Below are 23004 nucleotides of genomic sequence, written 5' to 3'. Positions count from 1 at the left end.
AGTCTATGCAGAACATGCGTATCTACAGCGACAGATGCCATCGAACTGAAAATGTCACTTACCCAGTGTACATCTGTTCGTGGCATCAGTCGCAGTAGATTCGCATGTGCCCACCCGCCTCCCCGGGAGCCTGTAGCAGTTTAGAAGTTACCTTCAATTATTTATATATGTATCATCTCAACCTTAAATAGGTGCATACTTAGTCACTCCATTGCATGGGCACTATTACTACAATTCAACTCCTACCTCACCCTCTGCGGGGAAAAACAATCGAGGATAGAGTCGACGCCCATGCGCAATGGAGACAAAAGGAGGAGTCACTCGGTCCCGTGACTCGAAAGACTTCTTCGAAGAAAAACAACTTGTAACACTCCGGCCCAACACCAGATGGCGAGCTATTGCAGAACATGCAAATCTACTGCGACTGATGCCACGAACAGATGTACACTGGGTAAGTGACATTTTCATTATTGCATTTCAAAAACCTCATGCAGGGAACCCAATATCAAAACAAGGTATAGCCAGATGGATAGTTAAATGCATCCAAATCTGCTACCTTAAAGCTAAATGACAGCTGCCCATTACACCAAGGGCACACTCAACCAGAAAGAAAGGTGCTACCATGGCCTTTCTAGGAAACATCCCAATGCAAGAAATATGTAAGGCAGCCACATGGTCTACGCCTCACACATTCACCAAGCACTACTGTGTAGACGTGTTATCCGCACAACAAGCCACAGTAGGTCAAGCCGTATTAAGAACATTATTTCAGACTACTTCCACTCCTACAGGCTGATCCACCGCTTTTGGGGAGAGAACTGCTTACGAGTCTATGCAAAACATGCCTATCTACAGCGACAGATGCCATCGAACTGAAAATGTCACTTACCCAGTGTACATCTGTTCGTGGCATCAGTCGCAGTAGATTCGCATGTGCCCACCCGCCTCCCCGGGAGCCTGTAGCAGTTTGGAAGTTACCTTCAACTATTTATATATGTATCATCTCAACCTTAAATAGGTGCATACTTAGTCACTCCATTGCATGGGCACTATTACTACAATTCAACTCCTACCTCACCCTCTGCGGGGAAAAACAATCGAGGATAGAGTCGACGCCCATGCGCAATGGAGACAAAAGGAGGAGTCACTCGGTCCCGTGACTCGAAAGACTTCTTCGAAGGAAAACAACTTGTAACACTCCGGCCCAACACCAGATGGCGAGCTATTGCAAAACATGCGAATCTACTGCGACTGATGCCACAAACAGATGTACACTGGGTAAGTGACATTTTCAATCCTGCTCACCAGGCTTGTGGGACCTCTTTTTGAGCTACTTCATTCATGCCCTATTCAGTTTTTCTTGAAAAGTGACATTCTTAGTTGCAATCACATCACTCAGATATGATAGTGGAGTTCCAGGCCTTAATATTTGAAGAACGTTTCTTACAGATACACAAAGACAAAGTGGAATTCCATATCAATCAAACCATTGAGTTACCAGTTTTCTTCCCATAGCCTGACTCAGTTGCAAAAAGAGCCCTCCTCACTTTAAATCTCAAACGGCGCTCATGTACAACATTGACAGGACTGAACACTTCAGGAAAACTAAACAGCTCTTTGTAGCTTTTTGTGGAACTCATAAAGTTAACTTAATATCTAAAAAATGGCATAGCCAGGTGGATAGTTAAATGCATACAAACCTGTTATGCTAAAGTAAAAAGACAGTTGGCAGTAACTCCTAGAGCACATTCTACTAGGAAAAAAAGGAGCCACCATGGCTTTCTTAGGTAACATTCCTTTACCTGACATTTGCAAAGCAGCTGCTTGGTCCCCACCCCATACATTCACAAAACAAAATTGTGTAGATATTCAAGCATGTCAGCAAGCCAATGTAGGGCAGGCTGTACTAAGAACACTTTCTCAAACAACTGTAACTCCCACGGTTTCCACCCCTTTCATGGAGGGACTGCTTTACAATCTAAGCAGAACATGCGTATCTACAACTACACATGCCATTGAACAGAAATGTTATTTACCCAGTAGGTATCTACTCGTGGCATGTAGTGCTGTAGATTCACGTGTACCCACTCTCCTCCCCAGATGCCTGTGGCCCTTCCAGTTGTCTTACATGTGTGTATATATTTGAACATATGTACATACATTTGCATGGGCATCTCTTTCTCTATGCCTTCTTTATTTTCTGTCACCCGCCTGCGGTAAAACAATCTAATAAAGGACTCGATCCACATGTGCAGTATCACTGAGAAGGTGGAGTCACTCGATCTTGTGGCTCAGAAATGCTTCTTTGAAGAAAAACAACTTGTAATACTCAGAACCCAACGCTATTTGTCAGGAGATATGCAGAGCATGGGAATCTACAGCACTACATGCCACGAACAGATGTCTACTGGGTAAGTAGCATTTCCCTTTTTGGGTTGTTGGGTAGGGAAAAGGCACATACGGTTGTGCCCAGTATACGGTGGTGAGCTAAGCGATTAAAGTTTCACTTGGTTGTACCTGGGTAGTTGGTGGCTGCTGTATTGGGATATCATTGCTATACCCATGGAATATTGTGGCAGCACAATAATATATGCATGTTAAATAAACAAGTTGCACCTGCTTTAGCAATGTTTTGTCATTTTAATTTTTTATTTTGCAATGTTTGTACATTTTTTGTTAACTTGAGTGAAGTCATATGGTGCCGTCAGGTTCCAAGCTCATATGACATCACATCCTGTAATGTCATCGGATTGTCAAGAGACCTATGACGTCACTGCAATCCCCCTTGCATCTGGGTGAATTGACACCCATAAGGGAATGTGTTACCTTCAAACAGGGCACAAACTACTTTGCCTCCAAATTTGTAAACCTTTCCAGATTTTCAATATCGATCATACTCCTTTCTGGATTTACATACCTGCAATAGGCAAACCCTTATTTGTGATAGTTTTTTTTTTTTCATGCCATCATTTTGATCATTTATTTTATTTTTATTTTTTTATTTTGGTATAAATGTATTAACCAAAAACCTTTTGATAGTTCTGTTCCTAATTAAAAAGAAAAACGTAGGGCTCACAGAAAATACAAAAAAGGCATCAACCTGGAAATGTACAAAAAAGTGTTCTGCACAAAAATGTGTAATAAAATCACTTATACTTAGAAATGGAGTTTTATTTAGAAAAATCAGTATCTATTTTCTCAAAATAATCTTATACTTCAAGTAAACGGTTGACTGCCACTAGATCTGTGGTCAGTTTGAGGATATGGTGCAGACAGGACATTCCAGGCTGAGCTGTAACAGCTGAGGGCCCATATTGCCCTCTAACAGGCATTGTAAGCAATAAAATGAAACCTTATTTTAAAATGCATTATATGGAGAACTAGACCAAATATTTTATAAAAATGTATTTATGTGAAAACAACTAAAACACTCCCACAGCTATAACATTTGTAAACAATATTAAGATGAACTTATAACTTCTGAATGATAGTGCGCATTCATCGAACAATAGTGACATTAAAGATGAATAATTAAAAATATATGAGCAATTGAAATATTAGAAAAAATAATTTACAGCTAAGCAGAGTTACTGTAAATAAGTAGTCACTAAGACCAAATTGACTCTTTGTTCATAAGATCAAGCCTGGGAGAAGTGTTCCTACGTCACAAGGAATATACTTAAAGACGTGAGATATATTATCATGAAAAAGCAGAATGATAGTGTTTGAATTACACTTTGGGAGCATGTATAGGGATGGCTGTACTGCTGGTAAAAATGGGACAAAGCAATAGAGTGCTATCTTGCAGTCTCTGCTCCACAAGTATAAATACACACTGTAGTACAAGAGCTGAAATACAAAGTAAATGTGTCAACACTGTGCTAATGGAATTTTGAAAGAATTCAGAGCTGTGCCAAATCAGCTTGTGGCATGAAATGCCAAATGCACACAATTTAAAAATTATAAAAATGCCTTTATAATAGTGAATTTCCTGTTCCTTGACAACAGTTCCATAAACCTTTCATACAAACTAAAGGTAAATGATGATAAAGAGCAATGTTTTAGTTTATGCAAATGATAAAGCAGAATGTTCATATTTTCCACAACAACAAATCTGAATATAATGTGGTGTGGACGATGGATGGCACTTTGAAATAATTCCAAACTTTTTAACCATATGTACACCTCTCGAGTTAATTAATAATACACTGCTTGTTTATAGACTATAGATAAATTAATATCCATAAACCATTAATTTGGTATCCAAGAAAAAAATAGAAACTATGCAGTACTCAAAATCATGATTGATTTCTGTGCTGCCAGTGCACCAAAATCATACCTCAACATTCAAGTAGTGGTCTGTGTTTTCACAACCAACTTGGCCTTACTGGACATCTGTCATTTCCCCAGGAGGCTGGAATGGTGGAAACCACTTTGTCACTGGAGGTCCGGTTTTGTAGCAGTGCAGCAGTTTCTTGTATATCCAACAGTTTTCAGGCAATAATAATAACTCTGGTGATTAATGTACCTGCTGGAGTTCTTCTAGTGGCAGTTTTGATTCATCTAAGACAGAGCACAGTGTTAATATGCCTGCTGCAAAGAACGTGTACTATGCGGATCACAGAGCTGTATTTTATGTGCATAGCTCATACTACCTTAGTCACAGAGATTCTTTTGTTACTGTGGAGTTCATAACTTAGTCATAATCCAGCACAGTGAGCTATGAACTGCCATTTAACAGCTGCATGCAGACTGCATGGAACATGTTTGAAAGTTATGTTTTTTTCCCAATCTTTGATTATCCTAATTGTGCTAAAAGAGTGTGTTTGGGTAGAAATAAATTGTTTTTAGTAAAGTAAACCCTAACCACTGTGTTATGTTCTGAATCCTGAGTATATGCTTCCCCAGACCAAGCACTCTTAAAAAAAAAATGCCTACAATCATAGATGACATGTGAATCATATGCTTTGTAGTTCCCTTTGTCTTATGTAACATTTTCTATACACTGATTTACACATGTATGACTCATTGTTACTGTATTTGTGCATGATGTAAAATGCTCCACCCTACGCTGGAAATAGAGGCGCTATAAAACAAATGAAATGCATGTGAGAGAGGGGCTATAGAGGCACTGTTCGGGGGGGATGGTGAGGGAATCATTGAAGAGCCCCAATAAAAATTGCTGTATCCTGTAAAGTCATCTTTTACTATGCTTTAAAAACTAATACAGTTGAATACATGATAAAAAATGTGTTGCACAATGCACTGTTTTTGCCATTTTTCCCCAAATTTTCTTTGAGGGGACCGTCCAAGGCCAATTGTAGTGGTCAGGCTTGGTGGCTATGCACCATACGGGGGCGTGCCTGACAAAATTTGCCAGGGCTGCTTTGGGTTGCTAGTAAGACCCTGTTCACAACAGCCAATTGGTTTGGCTTGAAATCTAAAAATGTCCATGGTGAAAGTGTAAACAGCACATTCCAGCAATTAATAAAAACATAACCATAACCCATGTTTGTGCCCCATCCTAAAGTTGTAGTAGAACACATTGAATTACTGAAAACAAGGAAAGATTGGCTACAACAATTTAGAGAATCTCAGGACAGATCATCTACGTAGATCTAAGCACAGATACCAATCAAATGTGTGGCAGCTAGGTAGGATTGCTAGAAAAGGATGCAATGCAGGAATAGGAAAAATGAACAATGCTGTAGAAACGTGGCAAAACTCATTTCAAGTAACTACTGGCACAGGTTTTCCTAAGGTATGCATTTCTTGGCATGCTGAAGAAAAAGCAAAGTTCTAAATACATTAATCACAATCTTTACCACACATTTTATATCCTGAAGTTTCTGAAAATGCATGGAAATGACTGCCAAAAACACAAATGTAGTTAAAAGCAATTGGAGGTTTATATTACATAACAGTGCCTGCATACTCTTCAGAATATTAAAGTAAAAGAAGTAATACAATTGTATAAATGTCAAAATAAATTACATTTAAATAAATGAAAAATTCTCCAAAAAAAGTTCCAAAGCCCAACAAAAATGTAGCCCTTGCATTTTTTTCTACAAAATACCCAAAACCAATGACAACCACATTAAAAAATAAAACAAAGTAAATTAATATATCACAGTAGTATATTGTAAATTATACTGCAATAATAAACCTCTGCAAAAAATAAAAACACTCAAGAGTACTACATAGAATCAAATCAATACTTTATTGAAAAAAAAAAACAACCAAGATTTAGTAAAATTCGCCACCCTCTCTGCAAAAAAGGGGCAACTATCAGGTGTAATTGGACAGGGATTCTGCCAAACTCCGTTTAATTAAAACAGTACATTAAAAAAAAAAAATGTATTACAAATCTGAAACAAAATTGGCAAGTAAATAGTCAAACATAGAACATAATATTCCAAAGGTGCAAATTAATCAATGGTTTCGATGACCACAGAAAAACTAAATGAGTCACTCATCAGAGGAAAAGTGTGGAGGTGGATTCCCCACATCCCTCCATTCCGTTAGAAGAAAAATCTAAAATTAGTTAACCCAGCATGAAACAAAAACTAGAAAAGTGAATGTTCAAAAAAAGAACACCAAACACTGTTTATGTGAAAGCTAAGTAAATTGAAAATTAAGCCAACACATGAATCCACTGAGGTTTTTATCCAACGTGATAACTTGCCTGTAAGTAAAATGCATTACTTCATAATCTAATGTATTAAGATGTAAAAATCTTAACTAACTCAGATGTACACCAGTAACTCTCTCTGTATCCATCACCTGCAACTGGGAAAATTGCTGCCATGTAACTGCAAGCTACACAGAACAATGTAAAAATGACTGTCCTAAACAATAAAATGCTTTTATTTTTTTAATCGGTAAATGCCTGTGAATAGACAAATTTAAAACATGTTAATTATATTTTATATTTAAAATGTTCAAAAATATATTGCATCCCTATGTATTATTTTATGAAATTGTTTTTTTACTTATACCCTATGTAAATGATTTAACAGTTTTATTTATTATTTAACATATATATTCAATGTTAATTGTTACTAATGTATTCATTTATTGTAACCTTTGTCTATAGATAACCTGATGTATTAATTTCCTTACCTTGTTCATGTTCTATCATTATATTGTATTAACTTTTAAATAAAAGTGTAAATAAATTATTTTAAAAATATATTTATTTTGTGTTGAATTGTACAAAAGACATTAAATTCAATACCGATGGGGGGTGTGGCCGGCAGCCGATGAGGCTGCAAGCTTAGTGCGGAGCTCCGGGGCTGAACCGGGGCCCGGCCGGCATATCTACCGCACTGAATCCAACAATTTAACAGCAGACCACCGTGGGCCCTTCCGGAGCTCGGCTGATCCTAGATGTGCTACTTTTTCTTTAGTATTGCACCCTATTAGAGGAGAGTTTTGTGAAACTCTCGGTCGGCCGGAGAAAGTTTCGCGAAAACAAAATGGCGACCGCGTCCTACGCGGCACCCATGGAAGGCCAGAGAACGAGAGGAAACCCCTGAGCAAACACAGCAACCAGAACCTGAAGCCGGGTCCAAAAAAGTGCAACAGAGAACCCGGTGAGTGAAGAAGGGTGTGTGCAAAAGAGAGCAGTGCAGCGCCGCCGGGGAATGGGGAGAGCGCGGAGGGCCCCAGTCGAAATGGGGGTATGGAAAAGAAAAGAAATAGATGATCCCCGAGACCGGTCTGACACAGGGGAAGACCCGACGAACCACCGCCGCATTTCCAATCTGAAATGAGCGGAGATCACCCATCACTGGCTAGTAGAGGCGGGGTAAAAACCTGAACTATCCCATCGAAGGACCCCTAACAACCGCAAGCAAAGCGGAGACCCTCCATTCCAAGAATAGGACCCACGAACCACTACTCCTGCATGACTCAGTAGATAAAGAAGGGTCAGAGGAGCTAGAATAAAATACCCCCGCTTCGGAACCTGAGCTATAAAGAACCTAAGACTCTACACACCGGGGCGAACCCACGACTCTCACCTGACTCACTGCTCTGATTCAGAACCTTGTGCTAGCTTCGCTGAGAAACAAACACATGAACGAGAGGTGAGGCACAGCAGCGTGTCCCAGTCGCGGCCCTCAGATCCTTCCCTGAAAATTGGAGCCGACCCCCCGGAGGCACACTAGATAACACTAGATAACCGACGAGCCAATGCAAAGGGAGTAATCATTAACAGCAAAGGGTCTACATTGAAAGATCCCAATAGTAAACAGCTATAAAACGCCCGATACACCCCAACCTGCGCCATGAAATCAGACCCCGTACGAACATCCCAAACAGATCGCACAGGGGCACAGAGTGAAAAGCGGAGAAGACCCGAACACTCCTCCTATCGAAGATAGAAACTTGCGATCAGTAGTGATTGGATGGGGAAAAATACAGGCAACCAGAGCTGAAACCGCTAAGTCAAACCCCTGCACTGAAAAATGTGCACAACTCGCCCACTTTATTGCACAATTCCAACCATGGGGAAACCCAAAAAGAGAGACGACCAGGCCCAAACGGAATGTACAAATGTACATCAATCCACCCAGTCCACCAGCCAGAACGCCTCACACGACCCTACCACTCAGGAAGCAACGTTGGACACGATACTCCTGGCTATCAAAGAATCCCGGGAAGCACTCGAGGAGAAAATCGACCACCTCTCATCTGAACTCTCACTACTCAGACGATCACCGCAAATTGAAAGAAAAAGTGGACGCAAGTGAAAAATCGTTCACTAATATCGACCTCAAGCAACAAACTGCATCTAAAGAAATAGCACATTTGACTTCCCGAATTAAGACATTGGAAAGCAGAGGATGCCAAAAACCGTGCACGTAGGAATAACCTTAGACTTATTGGAATACCAGAAGGCATGGAATCCTCAGCAACCAGCATTGAGGCCTTTCTGGAGTAGTGGATTAGAACTAGTATGGCACCAGAGGGCCTGACGGCATACTTCGCAATAGAAAGAGCTCATATGATCCCGAACAAAGCACCACCCCCAGGAGCTAGACCGTGCACAATCATAGCTAAACTGTTGCACTACAAAGACCAAGACCACATCCTCGCCCAGTCAAGACAACTAGGCGAAATACTATGCAACAACCAACGGGTCATGATCTTCCCGGACTTCACAAGAGTGACACAGATGCAGAGGGCTTCCTTCAAGGGACATAAACACACTCTAAGAGACAATGGGATTAAATATGCAATGCTCTTCCCTGCCAAGCTCAGAATAGAACACGAAGGCAAGACACGTTTTTTCTCATCACCACAGCTGGTGGAGGAATGGCTAGAGTCAATGAACCTGACCCCATCGACGATGCCCTCCGGCCCACTCCATAACCTGAAGAAGAAGCGCAGTAGATCATCTAAACGGTTCACGGAGGCAGCTCCCCCTAAGCACTAATCCTTACGGGAAATGCGAGATGCAGTAGAAGCGGCAGCGGCCCTCAGCAAGGGTCCTAATCCTAGACACCAAACATCGAGCAACTTGTCAGATCCTGACTCCAGCGGAGGGGGTACCTCCGTATCCTCTCGAGACACAGCCACAAGACTACCTAGAATAACTCCAGGAACATCTGAAGAAATCATCTGACGCCAACTAGAAGTGGGTTCTCGGATCCGGGAGTACTTTAGAGAAAAACGTATAAACCCTGTTGGGATCCTTGCCCAGCAGTCGGTCCGGGACAATTGTTGATTCTTGGGATAAAAGAGCACACTGCTCTGATCCTGCCATTCTGAGGCCGGGCCCTGGGGAGGGCTCGGGGCGTGCACTCTCGGTCCCTTCCACACCACCCTCCTATAGGATTATAGAACTGAATGCTATCAGTTTGGATGGGAAAAGTTTCTGTAACCGGTCCTGGGGAGTGGGAGTTGGGATTTCTGTTTTTTTCAATTAGTTATAAGGGTACTTCGTGCACTGAGACCTAAAATGAAAGACATATCTAGTCCCAAACTTTTACTAGAAAGTTGTAGCGAAAAAACACCCCTAAAACACACCTACATTATTCACCAACAACTAATGAACCAAATCCATGACTTCAAATTACAAGCTAATAACCTGGAATGTTAGGGGGTTAAATAATATAGCTAAGCGATATAAGGTACACAACTTCATCAAACGCAGAGGGGCACATATTGCTATTTTACAGGAAACCCATTTGATAGAGCAGGAAGTGGCAGCGCTACGGAAAAGGTGGAGAGGCCAAATATTTGCCACTAACTTCTCAGCATTTGCGAGAGGAGTACTAGTTCGGATACGCCCGGGCATCCCTTTTCAAGCATTACATACATACATACATAGATAAAGAAGGCAGATATGTAGTCCTTTCAGGCAGGCTAGATGGGAAAGAAATAACCATTGGAGGCCTCTATGCCCCAAACCAAGACCAGAAGAAATTCTTTGACAAAATGTCCGGGCAACTAAGTCCGATTCCGGCGAATCCGAAAATTATAGGAGGTGACTTTAACTGCATTTCTGATATTACGATAGACAGATCACACCGCTCCCCCCTCACAGACTCAATCGATAAAAGCAGCCAAGGCCGTTTCAGAATGGCAACAAGGCTGGCAAATCAGAGACTGCTGGAGACACCTCTACCCACATAATAGAGAATATTCCTTTTATTCTGTGGTTCATGATCTACACGTAAGATTAGACGCAATACTAGTCTCACTGGAGCTGCAACCTGTTGTAACTTCAGCTGAATACCTGAGCCGTACCATATCAGATCACAACCCCCTATTAATGTCAATTAATTGGCATAAAGAAAAACCAGTAATACCCTCTTGGAGACTCAGTACTGAAATATTAGAGGACGAGGCCTTTAAACATCACCTCAATAGTATCAACGATTATTTTAAACTAAATGCAGGAACTGCATCCTCTAGAGCAATAGAATGGGAAACCTTCAAAATGGTAACTAGGGGTAATTGTATTGGGGAAAGTATCGGAGTGTGCAGATCTATCGAAACAGAGCTTAATAAATTAGAAGACTCCCTAAGAGACATTGAGTGCAAGCTCCCCTCTAACCCTGAACTGTCCTCTCTTTTGAGGGAAACTAAAACGAAAATAACAGAGGAGAACATTAGACTTTCTCGCTTCAACTATAAACAATACTTAAGTAGACAGCATGCAGAAGGAGATAAAGCAAGCACTCTTCTGGCTTGGCTAGCTAAACCCCCCAAACACCAAACTATTATACTTGAAATAGAGACAGATCCAGGGATCAGAGTACTTAGCCAAAAAGAAATTAATAATTGCTTTTTTGAATACTACTCCTCTCTATACGCCCCACCTTCCGAAACAATTAATGGTACCCAAATCACAGAACTGGAGTCACTGAGACTCCCTAAATTGGAAACTACAGAAAGTAGAACCCTAGCAGCCTCTATATCGATTGTAGAAATCAAAACTGCAATACAAAGCATGGCAAAGGTTAAAGTACCAGGAGCAGACGGCCTCCCAACAGAGTTCTATCAGCTATATCAGGACACATTTGCACCCAGACTTTGCAAACTATATACAGAAGCCTGGCAAAATAACAAATTACTGCAATCCACTAATGAGGCCATAATGATTCCCTTATTAAAACCAGACAAACCTGCTACCGATGTCCGCTCATACCGCCCGCTCTCAATGCTGAATTTAGACTATAAAATATTAAGTAGAGTACTAGCTAACAGACTTCTACCACACATGACCTCTTTGATTCACCAGGATCAATCCGGATTTATTCCACTGCGCAGCACAGCGCTAAACATCAGGCGATTTAATATCACTTCTTCATTCCCTACCTGACACCTTACCACAAGCTGCTATAATCTCGATAGACATCGAAAAAGCCTTCGACAGCCTGAGATGGGATTATCTAGAGGAATTCATGCTAAAACTTGGACTGGGAGAGGGCTTCGTCCGCTGGACAAAATTGCTATACACAAACCCCACAACAAGAGTACGTACGGGCAATACCTTCTCTGAGCCATTTATGGTGGGAAGAGGGACTAGACAAGGATGCCCACTCTCCCCTCTTTTATTCGCAATCGCAGTGGAGCCCCTGGCACAAACTGCAAGATCCAAAGGTCACTTTGAAGGCATCTCAATTAACAATTGGACACACCACATCGCGCTATATGCCGATGACATGCTACTATTTCTTAAAAACTTGGTGGCGGATCTCTCTGGGGTGATAGAAATGCTAGACAATTTTGGCTCGGCCTCGGGATTTAGGATTAATTGGAGAAAATCCTCTATTTTCCCAACCTCCAAAGACACCCCAAAACCCCCTGACACTAAGGGCTTACCCTGGGCCTCATCCACCTTCAAATATCTTGGAGTCTATATCTATCATTCAGTAGAAGATTTACTAGAAGGGAACATACAAAGCGCAATCAGGGGAATTAAAGATAGCATGCAATTCTGGAGCACCTTACCCCTTACAGTCGCTGGAAGAATTGCACTGATCAAAATGATAGTACTGCCCAGGCTTCTATACTACTTCTCCACGCTACCCCTAATAATTCCTAACTCGATATTTAAAAGTGCTGAATCATTAATTGCAAGCTTCATTTGGGGTCCCAGTAGACACAGATTAGCACTTCGGACCCTCCAAAGACCTACCTCGGAAGGGGGACTAGCTGCACCTAACTTAGAAATCTATTATTGGGCGGGCAATTGCAATGGTTAGCAAGACTGATCAATAAACCACAAATCGCTGCTGACTTATAAATACCATTAACATGCCCATTAAGCAAAATCCTGCAAATATTACTGATCCCCAGAAAACAGAAAGAACCGCTTCCTATAGAATGGGAATCCATCAGACACTGCTGGGAACAGTACCTCAAACGCTCCCATTTAAAAACACCTTATGGTTCTGAAATCCCTTTGGAGGCTCTGAATTGTTCCCCAAATAAACAAATCTTCAAACACATTAACAAATTGGCCCCGTTCAACATCACAGAAATAGTTGAGCTGTATGGTAATGGGAAACTTCGTCCCTACGTGGAGCTACAGGAACAATTGGATCTCCCTCCTGGATTGTTTCTCACACACACTGCCATTGTAAGAAGCATTAAAAAAATATGGGGCAAGGGAACCTGTGAACCCCCAGCACATAAGGGATGCGAACTCCTATGCTCAATGGGCAAACAGAGGAGGTTAATCTCTGGTATATACAAACTCTTGCAAGGTGACACCCGCACTCCGCTAAATAAACTCAAGATAAAATGGCAAAATGACCTTGACATGATATTAGAAGACAGTCAATGGGACAGAATTACATCCCACATCTACACTATCTCTAGAAATGCAAGATTTAAATTGATAAACTTGTACACTTTCCACAGAGCTTACCTAACTCCTAAAACCTAAAAGGATAGCCAAAATATATAATACAAATAAATCTGATTGCCCACGTTGCTCAGATCCAGCAGCAGACATAATACATATGTTTTGGAAATGCCCCCTCATTAGCGCATACTGGTTGGAAGTATTCGGGAAGCTAACTAACTGCACTGATAAAACGCTATCACCTACCCGGATAGCAGCAATCCTGGGGGACTTCCCACGCCCATCGACACATAAGATGTCAAACAAATTCATAGACCTAGCTTTTATATTAGCGAGGAGAGAAATACCATTACATTGGAAGGACCCAGGTGGCCCACTAATAATTAGATGGCTATGTGCACTGGTATAATGGGCTGAAAGAGAGAGCACAGTATTAATGAGAGAAGCATCCCGAGGCCAAGGACCCAGAGAGAGTGTTACGCAATGGGACTTACTGCTTGAAAACCTAAAACCAACTGATGCCACCTCCTTGGAAGAAGACAGCTCTTTATCGAATTCAGACTCCGAACACGACACTACAACTACTTAATAACAACGCCGGAGCGTTTACCTACCTCAAGACTTTTGAGACTTTTCATCATAAGAAATATATTGAAGGACTCTGTGCACGATGGAGGGCGGAAGGGTTCAAGTTACCGGGGAATTTCACAAAGTGTTTTGATTCATGTTATCACCTTTATAAAAGTAATAAAAGATATATGTAAAAAAAGAAGAATAATCAATACCAATATTACATAAATTATATATGTTTTCACCGCGGTATTTGTATCTAAACGATTTGACTACACTAATTATGTAAACAAAATGTAATGGAGGAATAGTAGATAAATATTTTTGCCATTTCCTATCACAATTTAATTGTAAAATTAGCAACAGAATATTTTCTCACTATAACTTTTTAATTATATTGCAATTAGATGCTTAAATATGCATTTATAGTGACCGAAAATTACAATTGTAAATTAATGAGCCACGAAATGGCAAAAGTTGACTTGTGCATTCAAATTTAGTTTAGAAAAGATACTTTGAAAGTGGACTGGTATGGCAGTTCCTATTCTTGAAGTGCAATATTATAATGCTTGCTTTGCTTAAATAAGCCATTCAGAATCAATGCTATAAAAAACATTGTGTTATCAACATCAACCCCTCCCCACCCTGAGCACATTGAGGTTTTTGCTTAACAGCTTTTGCTATTTAATCGACTGCTCATTATTATTTTGTAATACCTCATTTAATGAGGTCTGTTATTGCTGGTGGCATTACAGCAATGGAAAGGTGCAGAATTTATTGTCGCATAATATCAATATGAATAAAATTTGACAAATGTTCATCAGAAATTTAAACTGCGAGAATACTCTTACTGTAAATTTGCGATTAACATTTGTTAAAACCTATTTGTGTGCTCAACAAGGCAGTTAATTATATATCATTCATATTCATAATATATGAAGCCACAAAAGAACAATTACATAATAAGAATGACAGCAAATAATATTTATGTAGTTACTGACATGCTATGATGCAGCAGAGGTGCTGATCTGATTGTTTACTTTTTAAAATCTTGTTATGCAGAAATGATGTTTCCACTAAAGTGATTGCTAGCAAATCTGCAGTTGTATTTATGAAAGTTGTATTGTTTTTTTCAGATGATGATTGCACTCTTTCAACATGCCCGTTTATCCTTGACCAGGGCAGAAACTCCTTCCTCGAGGAACAAAAAAGGTACAGTAGATTTTTGCATTGTGTTCCAAGCATAACTTCTTGCAAAGCATCCATGTAAAGACTATATCAAAATTTCCCATTTCTTGTTCGTTATTCGATTTTTCAAAAATATTTTAATTTCAAGGCTTGCATCAAGGCTTGCATCAAGGGATCTATCTCGGGGCAAAAATTCTTAATGGTTCCCTTTCTGTTAAAACAATGTTTGTTAGCACAATATACAATTATTCACACTGATAGTGCTGTGAAAGGTGGGGGGGGGGTCTGGACTGCTGAAGATGGCATCTGTTCTTCTGTGAGGCTTCTTCTCCAGCCTGGGATATCTGGAAACATCCACCAGAACCTACGCACACCGAGTGTCAGAAAAAACGTGGTTGTGCTTTACTAGCCGCATTGCGTAGGACAGGCATTTTCAGCGTGGCCCAGTTCTCTAGCGAGAGAGAGCCTGGGTGCCGGAGGATAGGTGTAGCACTTTGGCCTAAGGGGTGCCCCCATCAAAAGGAAGAGTACTTGGCTGCTTGTGTGTGCCCCCCTCTTAGCCCTGAGGTCTGGGAGCTAAACAGGGTAGAGGCCTGAGGTGCCTACAGTGAATGTGGCTGTAAAACACCATGTTCGGCCCTCTGAAATACAGAGGCTGCCTGAGGAGGCCTGGGGCTGCGGTGAGCTGAGTGGAACCTGGAGCAGCAGGCCCCCAACCTTGTGCCCTGTGCAGTGGAGATGTGGCCTGCCCAACTGACACTAAGACACGTGGCGTCCCCCGGGTTAAAATGGAGACTGTGCGCAGGTTCGGCAGACAGGCTAAGGACCCGCAACCAGGAAGAAAGCGAAAAGGTTGGGGCATCCCACTCCCAGGGAAAGATAGACTGGTTTATGACTTTGGGAGCAGGGGTAATGGCTCTTCAGGTGGAAGGCAACCCAGAGACCTAAAGCAACTGAGGGGAAAAATGGGGTTCTCAGCTGAAATTCTCCAAGATATCTGCAAATCACGAGAAGCCCTGAAGGAGCGAAACAACTGAGGTATCCCTCCTGCATCTAGACCTATACAAGGTGACCGATCAAATGACTGGGGTGGAGGCCCAGGTCTCAACACTGGCCGATGAGCTTTGCTTGGTAAAGCATAATTTTATAAAAGTCTAGGAAGTGGCACTGCAACTGGAGAGAAGGATGCAGAGGGCAGGTCTCTTTGAAATAACCTGCACCTTGAGGGACTGAGACCTGATCATTTCCTTGCCACATGGCTCAAATCCTGTGTTCCAAATCAGCAGCAGTCCTCCGGTTTTATCATAGAGCCAACCGATTCATCCTCCCTGCCTTTCACCCATCCATCCCCCCACCCCAGTTATCCTTAGTCTTCTATCCTATGGTAACCCACTCGACAAACAGTACTCCGTGAAGATTGATAGTTCTGGACTATATGATATGGGTCCAGTAACAAACAATCAGGGAGGGCAAGATCAAGCTCTGGGCGATACAAATCAAATGCATGCTTCTGTTATTCAGCTTGTCTAAAAGTGATCCCTCAGGGGTGTATGCACCTTTATGACAAATACCGGGGAGAACATCTGGAGAGGGCCGAAAGGCACAAGAAGCGGACAGCTCTGCCCTGGCCCTAGGCACAAGAGGAGGTGTGGGAGAGCCAGATCAGTTCCAGGGAGATCCCGGCCAGAGAGAGAATCCTCACTGTCAGAAAGCAACAATCATGTTTTCACTACTCCGGCAGGAGCTGAGGAAGGTGGTACTGCTATGATGAATGGAAGCCCCCCGCCAGACTGATGAAGCTTATCGTGAGCGGAACCTGGGGAGGAAACGGATGGCATGCATGCCAGTTGAGACATGATGGTTGTCTTAAGTGGGGGGAGGACATCTCACTTAGGGCCCCAAGACCTATTTTGCGATGAAGAGACTCAAAGCACACAAAAGATAGACAAGTAATAGTAGTGAACTTGACTTGCAGAAACAGCGGTGAAAGGGAGGAAATTGCCTTGTTTGCAATATCTTGTGGGTAGTTTAGGTTCAGAGGTGACAAATACTTCATTTGTAGAAGTGTGGTTTGGGGGTGGAGTTGGCAGGGAGCTGCTTATTGTATTCCTCAGTTGCAGGAGTTTGTCTGATATCCACCCAGGTTGCATGCCAAACTATTGACAGTCTTTGCCCTGTGGAGGAGACAGTGGTGTACCCACCCCTGACCCCATGGAGTGTGAAGTGGATGGTATGAGTCATTACTCATGATACACTGTGACACCCCCACTGGGCACAGTAGAGAGGGTCCCTCGCTGGGAAGGGAGTAATGAAGAAGACTGTCTGCACAGCTGGAAGAGCAAACAACATAGCCAGCGCATTAAGTATTCCTTCTTGTGAGTCGGGTCAATGGACTGTCTTGTAATGGAATGTTAATGGTCTGCTAAATAAGGTTAAATGGGATGGTTTTGCAGTAATTCAGAAGGCAGGCCTGGGACCTGATAATGTTGCAGGAAATCCAGCTAGAGGGCAGTAATGACCCTTGTCTCAACAGGGGGCAGTATGTTATATTGGCCCACTCCATGTATACCAGGGCATCCTGAGGGTTGGTGATATTAGCAAGGAAGAAAGTCCTCCAATTTCAAGTGGAGTGAATGTAGCTTGACCCCTCTGGGAGATTTGTAGGGGTGCTGGGCATTAAAGAGATGAAAACTGTATTCATCATGAACATTTATGTCCCCGCAAACAGCCAGTCCTGCAAGCAGTGGGGCAGGTTCTCCTAGAAGCAAACAGTCCTATATTAGGTAGTAATAGCAACTGGGTGATGGATGCCTCACGCAATAGGTCCTTCAGTGGTGCAGTCCCTTTTGGCACAGCATCACAGCTGGCACAATTCACACATGAATTAGTACAAATCCTCTCTTGGACATTAGTATCATTTTAATTTAAAGGTTTATAAACTCATTGGAGAGAGAGAAAGATGTTGTTGTCAAAGCTCACCTCAATTGATCTTTGCAAAATCATAGCAAGGGTAATATTCAGTGGACCTTGACTGGGTCATGCCACTGGCAAAGATTTATAAAATTATCCACACACACACTCACTAGTAAAGCCTGTTTCTTGCCATTCTTATTTTACTACTTCATTTCGTATGGTAGATTTTAGAAATCGCAGAGCAGAGAGAAAGAATAGATTGGTTGAAGTCTTTGATACTACAGGTACTGGCCCGTATAAACAAAACCAACCTAATCCATCAGTGAAAAGTACTTTTCAGCCTTTTACAAAGAAACATCAAAGTAGTGGAAAGGGGCTTCTTTAAAATAAAATGTAGAAGCGGACCTTATTCCAGTAGGTCTCGGGATTCTTATTTTTCCTCCAACAGAAACTACATCACCTGACAAAATTAAAAAATGGGAGGATAATTTATGCATTCCATTTGATAACCTCACTAGATGACTTACTGACATTGCACAAGAAGATAATGAAATCTTAAGTGAACAGCTTGACAAAAAGGAATAAGGAAGGAAACTCAGGTGAAATTACCAGGAAGAACTCTGAAATCCTTAATAAAGTCATAGAGGAGTATGAAAAAGATATTATTAGGAGAAAGAACAGAAAATTCAGATGAAGCCAAGTTGATTATCAACTGGGAAGTGTTCACACCTTTGGTAAAAAGTACCACAATATTAAACCAGGTAAAACTCAAACTGAAACCACAAATCAGTCAGAAACATCTTTAACATTAGACTTGTAATCCCCAGGGAAGGAAATAAAACAACCCATTAGTAAAACTGCTGTAAATTTATACAGGGAAGTGCGCAGACACCGATTAGGAAATCTAAATGCAGAAGATACCAGGACAAGACCACCAAGTACCGAAACAGCACCTCAGCATCAGGAATACTACAGACATGAGCATGCAAGAAGCCACAGTCCAAAGAAAAGATCACGCCAACCAATTAGTCATTAATTTATCCTCAACTATGATTACGGACACCGATCTGGAGACACTTGAAAAGGGCCTATCCTTTTGCCCCACAGTTAAATGGGATTTAGTACAAATACAAATTGACCTCTACAAATTCAGCTGTAGTCTGAAACTTCAAGCTTTTTTCACAGTTAAACCCCATATTATTAGAATAGGTCCAACACAACCAACAACCAGTAATCCTACGGCAGAAGACCTGGAAGATATTCATCTTCTAACTCCTCTTTCAGAAATGGAGGATGACTTTTCCAACAACCTATCTATGGATGAATGTCTAAAATATGCTGAATTGGGAATAAATGCAATGCATATAATGGAAAGGAAGTTTGCCCATAAAACAACTTTCATACCTACCTTACCCTCAGGAAGTTCCATCAAGTTATTTGATGCAGCAGTACTTCATGATCTGGAGAAAGAACACAAGAAGTACATATCCAGGACTAAATACCTTCCAAAAAAATTGACTTGGGTACAACAGAGGGCATGAGAAAATCTACGTTAGAACCCTGAAATAATAATCAAAGAAACGGACAAAGGAGGATATATAGTTATCTTAAACACTGGAGGCTACCTACATGAAGTTATTTGAGAGCTAGGTGATACTATCAGCAATAAAATATTAACAAGAAATCCTATGTGTCTCACACTCAAAAAATCTGGATAGATGGTACAACAAAGGTTTAATAACACCTGAAAAAAAAACATATCTATATGAAAAACCAAGTAAAGGCAACCACGTATATACTCCTAAAGATGCACAAACCAAGCTTACTACCCCAAGGAAGACCTAATATTGCAGCATGTTACTCAATCTGTTCCAGATTAGCAGGATATATTGATAGCGAACAACAGCTATAAATAAAGAACCTCCCATCGTACATCTGGGACACAAAATATATCCTCAAGAAACTGGACACTATGGATTGGCAACAGGAATATATTATGGCAACTATATATATTGTAATCTTATATACTTTCATTAAACACAGAAGCAATAACCAAAGCATTAGCCACAAGATCAGTACATTTTTTTAGAAATAAATCAAATGCTTTTTGACATTTGGGAGTTTGTCCATGCAAATACTTTTTTCACATTCAATAACATCTAGCTTCAACAACAAGGGACAGCGATGGGAGCTAAATTTAGGCCACCATATTCCTGCATATAATGGGTGAAGTAAAAATAATATTGGCTATAGAACATGGAATCTAAATATCCGAGTTCCAACATCATTTTTTGGGGCAGTCATATCAATGATGTATTACAAATTGGTAGGGTTCACTTCCCTCTTTCAAAGAATACATCAAAGACATATCTATTAATAAATGGGGCGTTACTGTGACATAGACTGTTTCCAAAAGGGAAATCGAATATCTGGATTTAACCATACTTGGAAAATAACCAACTACATAGTAAAATACATTGGAAAACTATGGTATCCAATTCGATCCTACATGCTACAAGTTGCCACCCTAATATTCCCAAAGATGAATTTTTTTGAGCAAGAAAATATTGTAGCAAACGGGCAGACAACGAGGAACAATCTAAAGAAATCATCAGTAGGCTAACCAATAAAGGCTGTAGCCCAGCAGTTCGGACTTAGACCAAACAAGAAGTCAAAATAATAAATAATAGTGCATTTTTGAAAGACACACAAAGAGAAACTAATACAAAACCACTAATAATTTTCATCACACATTATTCTAATTGTCATTATTACATAAGAAACATAAAAGCAAACACTGGTCATTACTGAGTGATAACTCACAAAACCGTGCACACCCCTATCCACAGATGAACTTCCGGAGAGCACCTGACTTATGAAAAAAAAAATATATATGTTGCAAATCCTCCTTCTTTGAGAAAAAAGAAACGGGAGGCACATTCTTGGCAAACCAAAAGGCTTTTACAAATGTTTCAACTGTTCAGTCTGCAAATTTTGAAAAAACAAAACCTTGGAAACCATTACCAACGCTACAAATGTTGTATGAAAGACGTGTGAATGCACCTGTGTCATTGATGCGATCATGTGTTCCTGCAATATCATATATGGCTAGCACTACCTGAACACTCAAACAGAAGATTCAAAAACACTACAGAAATATCCCAAAAAATAGAAAGCAGTCCCTTTGGTTGATCACTATGAACTGTAGCATCATCACCAATGCAGCTTTACTTTTTATAGGACTAAAAAACATAAGAAAAGTCCACATATAGGAAATCGAAAACTGACTCTCCGTAAACGTGAGTTAACTGATATTAAGACTGGCTGTCATTAAATAGGTATATACTTGAGTAAAATGTTTTCACTCTTTCAATCTTTGATGACATATAACTAACTGTAATGTAACACTTGTATATTGCTGTAGAGTATTGCTTGATGTAGTATGTCATGACCACTTTCCAAAAAATTAGAACAAGTGTAAAAACCTTCCACAGTTAAATAAATAATTGGTATTAATCCTCAGTAACGAAGGAATCTGAAGAAGCTGGAGCTGCAAATTCCTATATATTTACATTACAGTAGAAGATAAGAAACAAAACGTAGTGGTTTGCCTGTCTTTACCTTAAAAACATTGGTTTGACAAAAACATTTGCTTGTTCGATCCTGCATGACAATAGCAGACATGTAGACCTTACACAGTATTGTATCATTATTTTGAAACATCCGTAATAATAATTAGAAATATTCTTATAACACTTAATATAGGCTCAGCCCCTAAATAACCTCCCTTTTTATTTTCAGCAATACATGCACTCATGACTATCAGTTACATCATTCCCTAGTATGCGGATTCCATTGCTCAGTCCTTTACTGACCCCCAGCTACAGCCCCTATCTAAGCTCCCTCCCGGAAATGTTATTTAGTACGACTCCTCTCTTGTAATAATTTACTTTCCTTTATCGTTAGAACTAATATGGACCTCTCCCATGTAATATTCATTAATAGACATTGATGTCTACATGTTCTCCAACAACTCAAACGTTATGTCTTCTTATAGATGCTCCCTTCTATTGTATTCCCCGCATTAAAAGGTTCATCTATTAATAAACTGATCCACTATGGTGTTTGGTATTAAGTTTTCATATCTTTATTCTTGTGGCCATTTATTTTAACTGGATCAATTTTGGAAGCTCATCTCCAATTGGACCAGAAAAACTTTGAGGCTAGTAAATATCAATTTCTGCCTATGCTTTCTTATACGTTATTTGAAAAACAAAATTCATATCATTTTGGTCATGTTAGTTTAAGATGGTGCTAGTCTAGGACCTCTCTTCCAATCTCCAGTCATAAACACCAACAAAGGACCAAATAGTTCCTATATGATTTAACAATTGTGCCCGCCTTAGACAGATTAATTCCTAGAAAGGATTACAGAGGTGATGGGCCATAAGGGGAATCATGCCTCTAATTGGTAAGTCCAGTTCTATACATGGCTGTTTTGTCTTAGTTCTATTGTGCTTTTCCCGGAGCACCGATGCTCATGTATCTATTCTTTACTCCGTTCTTAACTAATTCCATAGCGGTTTCAATAATTGGAACTGTTTAGTCTTTACTTTTTCACTGCCGATGCTCATTTAAATATTCTTTGCTCCATTCCTATCTAATTCAACAGTGGTTACAATAATTGCTGTGTGGAGAAGGCACTGCGGTGCACATCCGAGACTAGAGTCCTGACCCGTGCCAACTTGGCCCTGGGGGTCCGGCTGGGCTTGCATTTCCGGCACCTTGCCTGTGGCGTGAGGAGGAAGGAGGAATCCTAGTGAGGGTGGAAGTGAGGCTGCAAGTCGGTAAGACTCTCCCGAATGCTGATATCCCCTCGAGTAATTTGTGATATGCAGTCTAACCTGCCTGGCTAGTCTAGAGCCTACACTTGGATTGTTTCCCACCAACTCGGTGCTCAGTGACCATACAGCACTCTGCTCGCACTTGTTCTCCTTCCACCCTCA

At 40.8% G+C, this 23004-nt stretch overlaps 1 protein-coding gene across 2 annotated transcripts in view; it reads left to right on the top strand.

The window, feature by feature from the left end:
* The window catches only part of GTSF1 (gametocyte specific factor 1), a 795979-nt gene that overhangs the window by 236083 nt on the left and 536892 nt on the right, over window positions 1–23004 (top strand). For both annotated transcript variants that reach the window (XM_069231025.1, XM_069231026.1), the window contains exon 5: window positions 15034–15109. In XM_069231025.1, coding sequence (XP_069087126.1) covers window positions 15034–15109 — 76 coding nt within the window. The remainder of the gene's footprint in view (window positions 1–15033; window positions 15110–23004) is intronic.

The sequence above is a fragment of the Pleurodeles waltl genome, chromosome 4_2 (genome assembly GCF_031143425.1).
Source record: "Pleurodeles waltl isolate 20211129_DDA chromosome 4_2, aPleWal1.hap1.20221129, whole genome shotgun sequence".
In the NCBI taxonomy this organism is placed as follows: domain Eukaryota; kingdom Metazoa; phylum Chordata; class Amphibia; order Caudata; family Salamandridae; genus Pleurodeles; species Pleurodeles waltl.
The sequence above is the reverse complement of the archived record's forward strand: the minus strand, read 5'-3'. Positions and strand labels throughout refer to the sequence as shown.